This window comes from Pelmatolapia mariae, linkage group LG18, assembly GCF_036321145.2.
Source record: "Pelmatolapia mariae isolate MD_Pm_ZW linkage group LG18, Pm_UMD_F_2, whole genome shotgun sequence".
In the NCBI taxonomy this organism is placed as follows: domain Eukaryota; kingdom Metazoa; phylum Chordata; class Actinopteri; order Cichliformes; family Cichlidae; genus Pelmatolapia; species Pelmatolapia mariae.
Genome location: NC_086243.1, coordinates 1568318 through 1581910, shown reverse-complemented (window position 1 = coordinate 1581910; position 13593 = coordinate 1568318). Strand labels below are relative to the sequence as shown.

Here is a 13593-nt window from a genome sequence, read left to right as displayed (position 1 = left end):
GTTGCAAACGGAGTTGCAGAATGGTACTGAGAAAGTCACTGTCCATCGGGGGTAGCCCCTCCCATAACCAGGGAAAGACTGACACGCATACCCACATCTGGTGTACTAACCCTTGCCATTCCTCCTTTCCGGAGCTATGCAGTCGATAGTGATTCCACAGCCTGAATAATTTCTCTTTCCTGTGTCACTGGATCTGGGATGGTCAAGTCCTACTGGCACGATCTGTACTGGCAGACTGTGTGGAGGGAGGAAGGGGACCCAAAAGCAGACACTGAGGAAGACTGTGCTAAGGTTGCAAAACAAAAGCGAGCCTTTATTTGGGCTGATACATGAACTACAAAACCAAAAAGTGAGAACTAAGACCAGACTATGACTTTATAACTTTGACTGTGATTCTAACTGTGACTTAAACTGTGAACTAAACTATGATTTTAACTGTGACTATGACTCTAATGTCACGGAGTGGAAAGGGACAAGTTACCTAGGGTTTTTTTTATGGTGCATGTTTTGCTGTGTTCACTTTTTTAATATTTTAATATTGTACAGTGTTTTATTTTTATGGGTTTTATTGCATGTTTTTATGGTATTCATTGGTGACTTGTCCTGGAAAGACTCCGCCCCTCCCTGATTATGAACCTGACACACCTGGGAGGTCCCAGAGGCCAATAAGAGGGCCTGGCAGACCACGGAGATAGAGGCTTGAGAGACAGAGGCATGGGAGACGAGGTGGCAAAAATGGTGGAGTGAACTGTGTCAGGCGGCGGCGGCCGCAAGCCCGGACGGGGGCTGGTAAAGGTTGGCGTGCAGGACGTGGGACAGGAGATGACGCCAGCGAGCAGAGAAGCAGAGGGAGCTGTTCTGCGGCTGGCATAACTGGAGGCCAGATCACAGTGGGGAATCAGTGGCCAGAGGGACAGCGCCCTAACTCCCACGGCGAGACGGGCTGGTGCCGATTGGCGTGCTACAGGAAAGCGGTGGGCAGAGTTAAGAGCTCTGCCCATCCGGGCACCCTGGAGCGGAAACACTGATAGGACGGCGAGGACGCCGCCGGGTTTTCCCTTCTGCTCCGATTGGCTGGATTTTTAACTTTTAGTGACTTTTACGCCGTGGCGGACGCCACTGGACTTTTAATGTTTTTGTTTTATTGATTTTTATTGTGAGTTTTCCCTGGCCAGGGTTGTTTTTAATTCATTTTACATTTTTAACTATTTAAATATAATAAATTATATTTTAGTGATACAGTTTTTTAATTCAGTCTTTTCCCTTGGCTGCTCCACTGCTCCGTCCGTTTTTGAGGAGGGTTTCCCTTCTAGAATAACACCTGTGTTAAATCACAACCACATTCCATCCTTTACACTAACTATGACTGTGACTGCATGGGGGGAGCATAAGTAGACGACCTGACAACTAACAGTAAGAGACACAAGACTTAAATACACAGGAGGGTAATGGAGGGAAGTGAACACACATGGGGAATCAGCTGACACAACTGGCCATAATGACACCACAGGGCAAGTGTAAACGAAGCACATAGAACATGGAAACAAGACTTTCAAAACAAACAGGAAACACGACGAGACGCAGACATCCCACGAACTTGACAACAAGAACCACACAGACATGAAACATGAACCAGGGAGACTTAGTACAGGGGGAGATGATATATAAGGATCTAAAAACCAAAGGACTAAAACGCCAACCTGGACATCGTAGAGATTAACTAGATAAGCTAAACTGAAACTAGAACACAAATGAATAACAAAATACAGTGAAACTCAAAAACACTGTGTCCACATGACAGGGCTGCGGCGCCAGTACTGTGACACTCTGTTGGTTTGAGATCAGCTGACTGATCTGCCTTGAGAAACTCTTTCAGTTTTGCTTTGTGGTTTGGGTTATTATTCATTTGCACTGTAACATGCTGTCTGATCAGATTTGTAGCATTTGGTGTAGACCTCAGAATTCAGTAGGCTGGTTTCACTGGCAGCTATACATGCCATGCCATAACACTGCCTCTAAACTCGTTGACAGATGATGAGGTATGCTTTGGCCATTTCCAGTCATCAGGATACAACTTGTGAGATTATTAAATTATCTTATGCCACGTTATACCCCTAATTAAAGATTGTGAAATTATTATGTACACTGTAAGAAAAAGTCCTAATATAAAAGTATTTTACTGTGTATTTTACAGTTTTGTTCTGTTCTTCTAGAATATCATTAATTTACATAGACTGTGACTTCACATTTCAAATGTAAATTAACGTAAAATCACTGTAATGTAATAAAACATAATTTTCTTGTTTTTTAAATGTATCTGTCTGTACATATGCATATTTAGATTGTTAAAATACATTCACAAATGTATCATAATTTCACAAATATGTGTCCGTTATTTGAAAGATTGAACTGTTAAATTCAAATGTAATGCTATGGAAAAATATATGAAATGATTCTTATAAACTTTTTTAACATCAAATAATTATTACTATTATTTTGGTGCCCCAGCTGCCGGAATATTACTGTTTTTCTAGGATTGTTTTTTTTAACAGTGTAGTTTTAGTTCGCATTCCTGACTTAGAAGAAGGGGATAACTATTACATTTATTAAACTGATTTGTATTACATTAGACGGCTGATTTATTGTGAATGAATGGTATTGTTTTATGATGCATTATACTGCGGAGTTATAAGAAATACTGTTTTCAGAGGATCATGGCCTTATTTGTCTGATTAGAAAAGAACAGAACATACTGCACAGGAAGCCAAAGTAGGCTCACTGAGAGAGAGAAAGCATGTGGATGTTTAGGTTTCATGACTGTGGAAGGGGGGCCAAAGCTATAAGAATGTGAGAAACAGTCAGACACTTCGAGATCTGCTGTGACCCTCTTCATGAACATCTCCCCATCCGGATGGTTAATGCTCAAAAGTGTTGTATGGAATAATGAGAATTGTATGGAATAAAGGGATTTGTTGATTGAGCATTTATACACCGAGTGTTGTTCTTCCTTCAGCCCAAAGATCAAAGAATTGAGATTTCAACAAACTTCATTTTGGTTTCATCTTTCTTTCTTTTTTTTTGAGAACTGTGCAGTTTGCAGATGTTTCCTAAGTCTAATCTGGTCTTCCTGTTCTTGAGTGTAACCGGTGGGTCACACCATGCTGTAAACGCTTTCTATTTCCATCTGTAAAGGTGCCTCTTCATTGTAGGCTCTTACATGATACACAAACCTCCTCTTGTTCTTGACTTGGTCAGATGTTGTGCAGAGGTTTTATTTAATGAATGGAAAATTCTGGAGTCATCCATTGTAGCTGTCTGCCATGGTCATTCAGGGTTTCTGAAGTCGCCGAGTTGGCCAGTGCATAGCTTCCCTGCATTCGTGACTTGGTAAACAAGTCATAGTTTAGGATCCTATATGTGAGGTTGGAACTCACTGCAGACCAAGTCTACCTACCTACCTGCTCAAAAGCATAGCTCAGGGGCTTGTGGCAGTTTACAGTTTTTATTTACAAAGAATCTGTTTAGTACATTTATCTGTTCTTCTTATAACCATTATGAACTACAGTCAGAGTGATACATCACAAAAACGACTGTATAGGTCAGCTTTCTTTCTGCTTGATACTTACTGGGCCTCATTCACTAACATATATACAGAAATGTTCTGCGCAAAGCGAAGATGCAAAATAAGTTCATGAAACTTGCGCAGCATCAAGTTTTGTTCTTATCAGCATGCATATATCAGTGAATCAGGCTAACAATTCTTCTTACACACTTCTGAAAAAGCAGGGATGCTGCAAAATGTAAATGAAAACACAATGCAGTATTTTATTGACAATAGAACATATTAAACATATCAAATATTTCAGAAAAAAACATTTTTGAATTTGATGGCAGGAACACAACTCAAAAAATATATTGTAAAAATGTTATACCCTTCATCTAACATTCATGGCCAATTTGGAATTACTAGTGAATTGCTGCAGGCACAGGGAGAACGTCCAAATGTGGTGGGGCGTGGTCCATGGCGTGGCTGTGGGGGAGGTTGGCGCACCTGAGCGGAATCAGCACATCACTCCTCCCTGCACATAAATGAACTAGGGCCTGTTGTGTTGTTGCTGATGTGGATGTCGAGCTGTGAGCGGAGAGCTGCAGCTGTGGTTTGTACAGCAACCGTGAATAAAGATGTCACTGAATGGTGAATCGTGGTCGTGTCCTGCCCCCTACCTGTCACACCATCCCAGTATCAATGGGCCCCAGCTGGGTTTTTAGCTACGAACCTTCTTGCTGTAAGTGCTGGAGCATACCAGACCCAACCCAGCTCAGTAGATACGGCGTGCTCAGGGTGATGGCCATCCAAATCCTCAGGCCAGTGTTTATGAAAATGACTAACAATATTTGTAACAACACTGACTCATACTATACAGATAACCAAGCCTATTTCATCATTTCAACATGTTACTGCAATACATAGTTATTTTGTCCTGTTGCATGAGGTGATTCACTAGAACATGCGTATGTGACAGGAAGCAACAACCAGATGTTCTGTCAGAAAAGGGAACTAATCTGGTCATTTGCTAAGACTCCCAAAATGGTAAGAAATGTTTCCATAAAAGGACAGAAGGCCGTGAGGAACAGTTTAAATCATCCATACAGTTTATTTAAAAGATACAGATGCATCACAAACATATACATTATGTTACAATACAAGAACAGTCAATATAAAAACCATCAAATCATAAAGCAGAATACAGAAATATGCAGTAGGTGCAGAAGTAGCCAAAACTTCATCATTCAGTAGCTTTAAACTGTTGAAATGCAATCCCAGTTCCAAAAAGGCTGTGTCAAATCAAATAGTTCATTTTGAATTTGATGGCCAATGTCTCAGTTTAAATGTGCAATGTTTTCTGTATTGTGAATAACATATGGGTTTATAACATAACTACATATCGGCCTGGTAATAATACATGTTTCCAGAAGCATCCTGGGTTGATCTTTTCATTCAGCTTTTTGGCTACATCCACATAACACCTACAAACGATTAATACCAACATCACTTTATCCAGCAAACATAGATAGCTGTTAGCTCGCACTTTCTCAAATATATGATCCCACTCTGCTCTGCTGCCTGAAAATCACAAAGCAGTGACTGACCAGACAATCACTTGTTTCATTTCGGCAACACATAATCATAATTCTAAAGCATAACTATGGTAGATATAACTGTAACGTAACACATGAAGTATGCATACCAAAAATAATTTCATAGCTGTTCTTGAATATGAGTCTAATACATGTTATCACAAATAGAAGATTACTGGATGATTTCAGTTAGGCACTCTTGATTTAAACAAGTGACAAACATGAAGCAGGTTTAAAACTTAATCTGACAGAGCGGCGCAGCAGGAAACAAGTATTTTAAGTCAACTAAAGATTATTTATTATCAGGGAAAACTTTTTTTTTTTTTGCAAAAATTGATCATCTGTTGAGAGCCGTGTGGAGTGAAGAGTATTAGATTAAAACGTCAGATTGTCCAGTTATAAAACTTTTCCTCAAACAAAGATTCAGAATATCAAAGTTTCACATGCATTATAATTCAAGGCAATATGTTTTTAAGCAGCCTAATAATTGTATCAGTGTCTGTGGGTATCAAATAAAAGTACACTTCAACAGTATTTCTACAATGTTTATGTATAATAAGAGAAAGATTCGTTGCATATTAGGCTACCTATATGATTTCTTTCTAGTATTTACATATGAACACAAATCTGACAACACAAAGCAAAAATGAAACCAGCCTTCAAAGCGGTCGCCACAGTACACTGGAAGTTTGACTGCTAATCACTTTTTGGTACCTGTTGCAGTTCAAGCTCTGTCTGCTGAGCTTGGGTTGGCAAAGACTCAGCTTTAAAATCACTCTGGGTTCTCAGCTAGCGTTGCATTAGCATGCTGTCTGAGGCGATGATTGAGCCAAAGTTGTGTTAGCAGTATAAAGAGTTTTTTTCTGCCCTAGATGCAGTCTGCACTGTGCTACCACGCAATTATACAAGAAAAATAAATGTCCACATCTCCCAAAAGCTCCAGCATTTTCCTCCACTTGCACATGAACTGAAATCAGTTGTTCAAGTAGGAAGAAGAAAAAAAACATATAAACATAAAACAGATTTTGTTTTTGTATCTGCTTGGTGCACAGATGCCTCTCTGACATCTGTCTGTGAAATGTGCCGTAAAAACCAACTTGTACTTACTTAGATAACTGAAGAACCTTTTTAAGTAACAACATAATTGTAACTAATGGAATTACTGAATTTGCTACAGTAAAATGTTACATTACTGCATTACTGAAAAATGTAATGTAATTACTTTGTAATGCAACACATCGACTGGGCCAGACTGATTTGGTGAGATATGTGCTGCAGGGATATAACAAAATGATTGTAGCAATCATCTCTGACCTTTGCCAGTTACATTGGTGACAGGTGGCCTAAAGAATGCATCAGTGAGAGACCTTACAACAATAGACCAACACACATGTGGGTGTTTAGTACTCATATAAAGAGTGTGGTGTCCGCTGTGACGTTGTCCTGGTGCTCTGGCTATTGAAGCTAATGTGTCTCTTCAAACAAGGAATCTTCTTACCCACCAGCCTTTTGAAGTGGCTCTGAAACTTCTTTCCTAGAAAGGTGTAAAACACAGGACTAATGCAACAATACAAATAGGCTATGTTTCGGGTCACATAAAGTGCAAAGTCTAAGCTTTCTGCGCTAGAACACGATTCTTCAATGGAACTGGAGATCTGTATTGCTCGAAGAAGTATGACGATATTATATGGAGTCCAGCAAGCGAAGAATGTGAAGATGATGACAAATATGAGCTTTATGGCACGGCACTTTTCTTTCATGCGGGTGGACATGATGCGTATGGTGATGCTGATGTAGCAGTACATCACCATGAACAGGGGGAGAAGAAAGAAGAGCAGAAATTGCTGGTAGTAACTGAAAAGACGCCAGCGCTTCATCGTATCATCTGGGAATCCGGACTCCTCGCACATCAGTCCAGTAACAGCATGCTTCCAGACATTTCGAAGAACCAGCTCTTTGAGACTCGCTGCAATACTGATGCACCAAACGATCACAGATGCAATGATAGCATATAGCTTTTTCCTGCTCTTGGCAGCTGCCACTGCATGCACCACTGCTAGGTATCTGTCAAATGTCATAAGTGTAAGGAAGAGGATGGAACTGTAGAAACCAATAAAGTAGGCACTGCTGACCATCTTACATAGGGCATTTCCAAACATCCACTCAGACAGATGGTACGTGGCCCAGAAAGGGAGGCTGGCGGCAAAGAGGATATTGGACAGGACCAAATTCAGGAGGAAGATGTTTGTCACTGTGCTGAGCTTCTCATACTTGTAGATGATGAAGAGGACAAGCCCGTTGCCAAGGTAACTCAAGAGGAAATTGACATAGTAGAAAACTGGGATGAATTTTGCACCAAATTCATTGACACTTTTCTTGTCACAGAGCTGGACAGTTTCACTGACCACGTAGCTTTGGTCAGTCGTCTCTGTGCTGTTAAACAGATCCATAAAGAGACTATATTGGTCATCTCCATCGTCCATGGCTGCGGTTTACCCTGTGGCACAAGAAACATTAAAGACTTGTTTTAGTCAGGAAAAAAAATGCACATAAAACACAAGAAGGAACATTTGATGAGTTTAGGCACCTTGTCCCTTAGTGTGAGACTGTCAGGCAGGGTTCTGCTAAAACATCTCAAAGGATCTCAGGCACAGCATGATGTGCCATTATTCCCATAGCTATATAACTAGCTATGACACTATATTTGTGCACTAATGTAAATCAGTGCACAAGTAATCATTCCAATGTATAACGATTCCTTCGGACACATGTAAAATTCACAATAATAATTGGTTTGTCAGGAGCAATGGGCTCCAAACAAGTTTATTACAACTTCTCACAGGTTGATGAGATTAGCAAATTACTGTATTCTGCTTTTATTTCTATTTCACAGAGCATCCCAACTTTATGCTCTATATTATCAGACACAGTTTGACGGGTACAAAAATGGCCAGGACTATTGAAGATCAATATAAGGCACTCCTTTCAAAGATAAAAGGACAGAGTAGCATTATGAAATAACTAACCCAATCAGTCTTACTCCATCCTGTTGTGTTCATTTGTTTCAAAACTGAGAAGAGAAACTGCTGACTGAAACAAGTCCTGATCCTCTCCACTGGTGTGTAATAGTTCTACCAAAGAAATGACTCATTTTCGGTAAAACAGGCTCATTTACATTTGAACTTTAGAGTAGGCTGTTGTATTTGCAATTTGGCAATCTGGAATAGGCTTTATTCCAGATTGTTACATTAACCAGGCTCATCCCAACATAACGTGATTATTAAAAGTACTCTTTTGCAAAAACAATAAAATATTTATAAATACCTCAGATGTTTAACTTGCCACTGCAGTCTCATCAGACTGCAAACTGAAACTAAATTTCTTCCTCTGAATTTTTTCCAGATTTCATACTGATCCTAACATTTGTCAAACACATTACTTCAATATAATCTGATGCGTGCATGTAAGAGAATCCCAGACAGCGAGTTGGGAGGTAGCAGAGTTATAGTAGACTTGGACCTTGTTGGGATGTTACCCTGTCGATGGTTGTCCTGCTTGCTACATCCATGATAGAACATTCTGTATATACAAGTTATTTACCTTTAAAACATTACAGCTTTATTAGTAAAAAAATAAACGATTTTGGCAGTTTTAAAAAGATGCTATACAACTCTGTTTAAGTACCCACCCACCTATGCACCGTCTGATTAGAGTATCCCAGGAGGCATCATGATTAGATTCCTTTAACTGGGTCTTTTAGTGCAAAGAGCTCTCAGAGGAAAGTCATGAAACAAAATGAGTGTGACTGGTAGTTTGAAAGCTTTGGTTTCTGGGTCAGCCACCTCTCCAAACTCTGCACCAGTTTGCTTATCCACATCACGCTACCTGCTCATCACGAGTGTTGGGCAAGTTACTTTGAAAAAGTAATTAATTATAGTTACTAGTTACTTCTTCAAAAAAGTAACTAAGTTAGTAACTGAGTTACAAGATTCTAAAATACTTGAAAAGTAACTATTGTGTTACTTAAAAAAAAAAAGTTTAACTCTCTGGGGTCCAGGGTATAATTGGCCATTTTTAACTACTTTTAACGTTTCCTCCACATTTCACCTTTAAAAACTATTTACTTTGCCTTGTTTGGTATCATCAGCACAACCTCACGTGTCTGAATTTACAGTTATGTTTTCATTTTGAAATACTGTATTAACACAAATCAGACAGAAAACATAAAATCCAAGTAGAAAAAGTTATATTTTTTTACTGTAACAACCACAAACATGTTTATTAAATCATTTTTCATAACTTTAAATGCAAATATAAATTGTCAATTTTAAAATCCTATGCACAAGATTACTTTTACCCTTTTTTAAAATAACCATTTCAAACTATTTACAGAACAATCAGCTGTTCTTCAATAAGATGTCACACAAATTATTTGTGCCACTCCAATAATTTCTGTCCACTATAAAGGAGAACATCACAGCCTGATACCTGCAGGTCTGACAGCAGCAGGTGTATCACTCCTGTTTCTACCTGGAGACAGCAGTCGCCTCATTGTTCTGACACACAACACAAAACTATCCACAACACTACACACTAACTACACAAGACAACACATTAACTACACACTCCAAACACGCTAAACGTCACAAATCTCTCACATCTCAAAACTCTCTCTCTCTCTCTCTCTCTGTCTCGCCGTCACTCCTAAAACCTCCCCCTCTCCGTAAACCACCAAATGTCATGTTGCCATATCATTTTTGATTGGTCCACATGGTGCATTTTTCCACCAACACGAAAGGTCTGGGTTTTTTGCTCATAAGCTGTCACGGCTCGTAGGATGAGCTGTGTGGAATTGTTAAAGGACCCAAAACGCAGGCACTTCAGATGTGAGGAAGCTTTATAAAGGAGGTGGAAAATACACAAGGCGAGGGTGGCGAAAAACAGAACTGGGTAAACCTAAACTGGGAAAACTAAAGAGCAAACCTGAAATGATAACCAAACGGGAAGAATGACACAGAGACACAGACAGACGCAGGGAAACCACTCAGGATGACGGAGGAGATTGACGCAGACCAGAGAACAAAACACCATATAACGCAGATGAACCAGCAACAGGCAGGAGAACGCACAGGGCTTAAATACACACAGCAGTAATCAAGGGATGGGAGACAGGAGAGGAACACACCCGGGAGAAATCACAGCTGACGAGGCAGGGGAAACGTAAACTGAACACACTCACAAAAGACAAGGACCACAGAGGACTCTGTGTCTGTTAGAGGACCAGGCTCATTGTTAGACACTGAACTTAACAGACAGACTCACGAGCAGACACAGTGACACCATGGACAGACAGAGGGAACATAGGCAGGCATAAAACAAAACTGTAACACACAGCAAACCTACACAAAAGACATAACAGAATAAACAAGAACATAGAATAATATAAAGAAACACAAAACACTGAGTCCTCAGACTCAGGACCATGACAAAAGCAGAGAGTGCTTGCTGCGCTGTCCTTAGTAAACGTGACGAAACTATTGAGGAAAAAACACGCGTATATATTGTTTATCATGACTCTGGTTTACGTGGCCTATCAGCACAATTTATAAACTGGTATATATCACCTTTTTACTTTGTCATCAGTGGTCATGTGATTGGTTTACCACGACTACTTTATTCTTCCTCAGTCAAACAGCAGCACTCATGCGATTGTTTTGCCTCCTTAGCTCCAGGTGTTGTGCCAAAAGGTGATCGTCTGTCCGCGGGAGCGCGCACAGCTGCTTAAAGCTGTAGCGCCCGGATCACTTCCATAGACAGCTCATCAGCTGATGTAAGACGCGGTAAGCTGAACACAGCTTCAACCGTCTGTTTGATGAAAAATAGTAACGCGACCGCACCGCATGTTCTTGTTAGTAACGGTAACGGCGTTGTAACGATAGGAATTAGTTAGATTACTCGTTACTGAAAACGTTACTTGTAACGCCGTTATTCCCATCACTGCTCATCACTCGGGAAGAAGGACAAACACGAGATAAATTGCCTTTGTCACTGAAACACTGTGCCGCTTTTTTATTGCACTAAACTGGAGCTGACTGCATGTAACCCACCACCCGCTATACTGCGTTTAAATCCTCTTATTTCAGTTTCGACCAACTAGGTGGGGTAGTGGGTCCGTTATTAAGCAAACACCACAACCATTCTGGTGTGCGCAGCGGACGGCGAACACACTCTCGACCATAAAACCAGCTTCAGTGTTGGGCTGGGTTTATGGTCCTGCACACACTTCTCCACTGCAGAGAGATTCCCGGGATTGTAACTTCACACACACTCTGTTCCAAAGCATTCACACCAGCTGTTAACTTTAGTGACACAACTAAGCAAAGTGTCTCGCGTGGTCAGAGCCACGTTCTCTCCCAATCACGACACGAACAGGTAAAACCAACGGGATACCGTCACGGATCCGTAGAAAACTCAAACATTATGTCAGTTACTGTCAGAGTTACATATCATGAAATCAGTGATTCACACAATAACAAGTTTTTCTAATGAACCACCTTTGTGACTTATTCTAATCTACATTACATTCAGGTCACATTCACATCACATAACATTAACTGTTAATACCTTATGTTACTGTTGCATTTAAGTCCATGGGAATTATGTGTTTTCCAAAATTCCGATTTGGACTACACACAAAAATATGCAAGATAAGGTAGTGAAAAGATGGTGGAACATTGTAATCCATTTGCATTCTAAGTGCGATTAACAAATCATGTTTGGGCAGGTTTACTGACATGGACTTCAACAGTCAGTCGAGGAGCAAATTTTGTTGTTTTATTTAAAAACTGGTTAATTAAACGCAGCATGATAACTAGTAAAGGTCATCGCTATCCAGATCTTTAAGTTTCTCAATAGCAGAAATCTGCAGGTCTTGCACAAGTAAGTATTCCACGTAATGTTTCCCCTTCATTGAAATGAATAGATTTCAGTATTTTGTCATTTAACCGCAGCAGGCATTAACAGAAACCATGTAGCAGCTTTGATCTTCAGACTGCGATAACATACCAAAAGAAAAGCGACGTGGAGTAATATCACATCTCACTGCTGGTGCAGCCCTCAGTTCAACCTGCTGTGTTCTATTATTATTGCTGGGAGAGTTTACATTAAAACATCGGTACGGTTTTACTTTTATTATTAAGAAAAGTTAAGGGTTGATTTAAAGTTAAAAGTGTATTAAAAGGGTTATATGCCATGAGTTACAGTACTGTGCAAAAGTCTTGAGCCAGCCCTAATTTATTTAAATGTTGCTTTCAAAGAGCCATGGTTTGAAATTGTTTTTAAAAAGTGTTCATCAGCAATGATGTCCGAGCTTTCTGCAGATCCTTCAGAGTTTAGTCACTGGACATCGGGTGTCTTTTCACTCACTTTCAGTCGAGGCTTTGTGTATTGCTATTTTCAGAGGAAGGTTTACACTGAGCGATGAATCATTCACACATAAAAAGACACAAGATATGAACCGGCGCTCCGTCTACACATAACAGACCATTCAAAAAAACAATTTTAAATTGTATCTTTAAGCAATTTGTTACTAGTAACCTGTTGCAAAAACACTTACTTGTGCCCATTACTTTACTTAAATAAAAACAATAAACAGAAACATTTTGATGTGTATAATAAAGTGTGTTTGACCAAACCTTGTTAGTCCCAAAGAGCTATTAGCTAAAAACTGGACATATCTATGACAATGTTAACTCATAAATCAGTTAATACCTGCACAAGCATGCTTACTGTAATCTTGAATGCTATGATTGTTAAAGGAGCATTATCATTATCAGTGTATATTATTTTGATCAGATGTTTTAGTTATGGAAACAGATGTTTCCATAACACAAGTTCCCATGGAAACATCTGTTTCCACAACAGTTGCCTATTTATTCATAAATAGTTATAAACAATAAGCAATAGAATAAGAAAATATCAACACAACAAGTGTGTGTGTTGAATTACACGTCATCATAAAATGTTAATGATATTTTAAACTATATTTAATAACTCGACCTATTACATAAGCAGGTCAGTTTGTAAGCTTCAATCAGGTTACTGTGACTATTAATATCAAAAGTACTTGTAAAACTGTGGTTTTCAGTTTTAAGTACAGCCCTCTGCTTCATTTGACATGATAAAAAAAAACCCTTCATCTTCCCCCTGCATTTATTCTACATCTCATTCTCCAGCTTTGAATATTTAGAGTTAATAAAGAAGTTTTAGTTACATATGAATATTACACCTATTTTTGAAAAAAATATAATCCTTGATTTTAATGTCTTAAAGGCAATCAAACTCACCCGTGGAGAGAGTGCAAAATGGACAACAAGGAACCCAAGAATGCTGAGCCAGTGGAAGATTCACGGCAACTGAACGTGTCAGTGATCAGCGAGTGTTTAAAGGGGATGT

The 13593-nt window shown here is 39.5% G+C and overlaps 1 protein-coding gene across 1 annotated transcript; it reads right to left on the bottom strand.

Moving 5' to 3' along the window:
• Positions 1–4630: 4630 nt before the first annotated feature.
• On the bottom strand, positions 4631–13593 carry ccr12a (chemokine (C-C motif) receptor 12a). The gene is made up of 2 exons (XM_063461822.1): positions 13485–13593; positions 4631–7636 (listed from the first exon to the last, which is right to left on the bottom strand). Exon 2 carries the CDS (start codon positions 7620–7622, stop codon positions 6540–6542), a length of 1083 nt encoding a protein of 360 aa, XP_063317892.1. The 5' UTR covers positions 7623–7636; positions 13485–13593; the 3' UTR covers positions 4631–6539.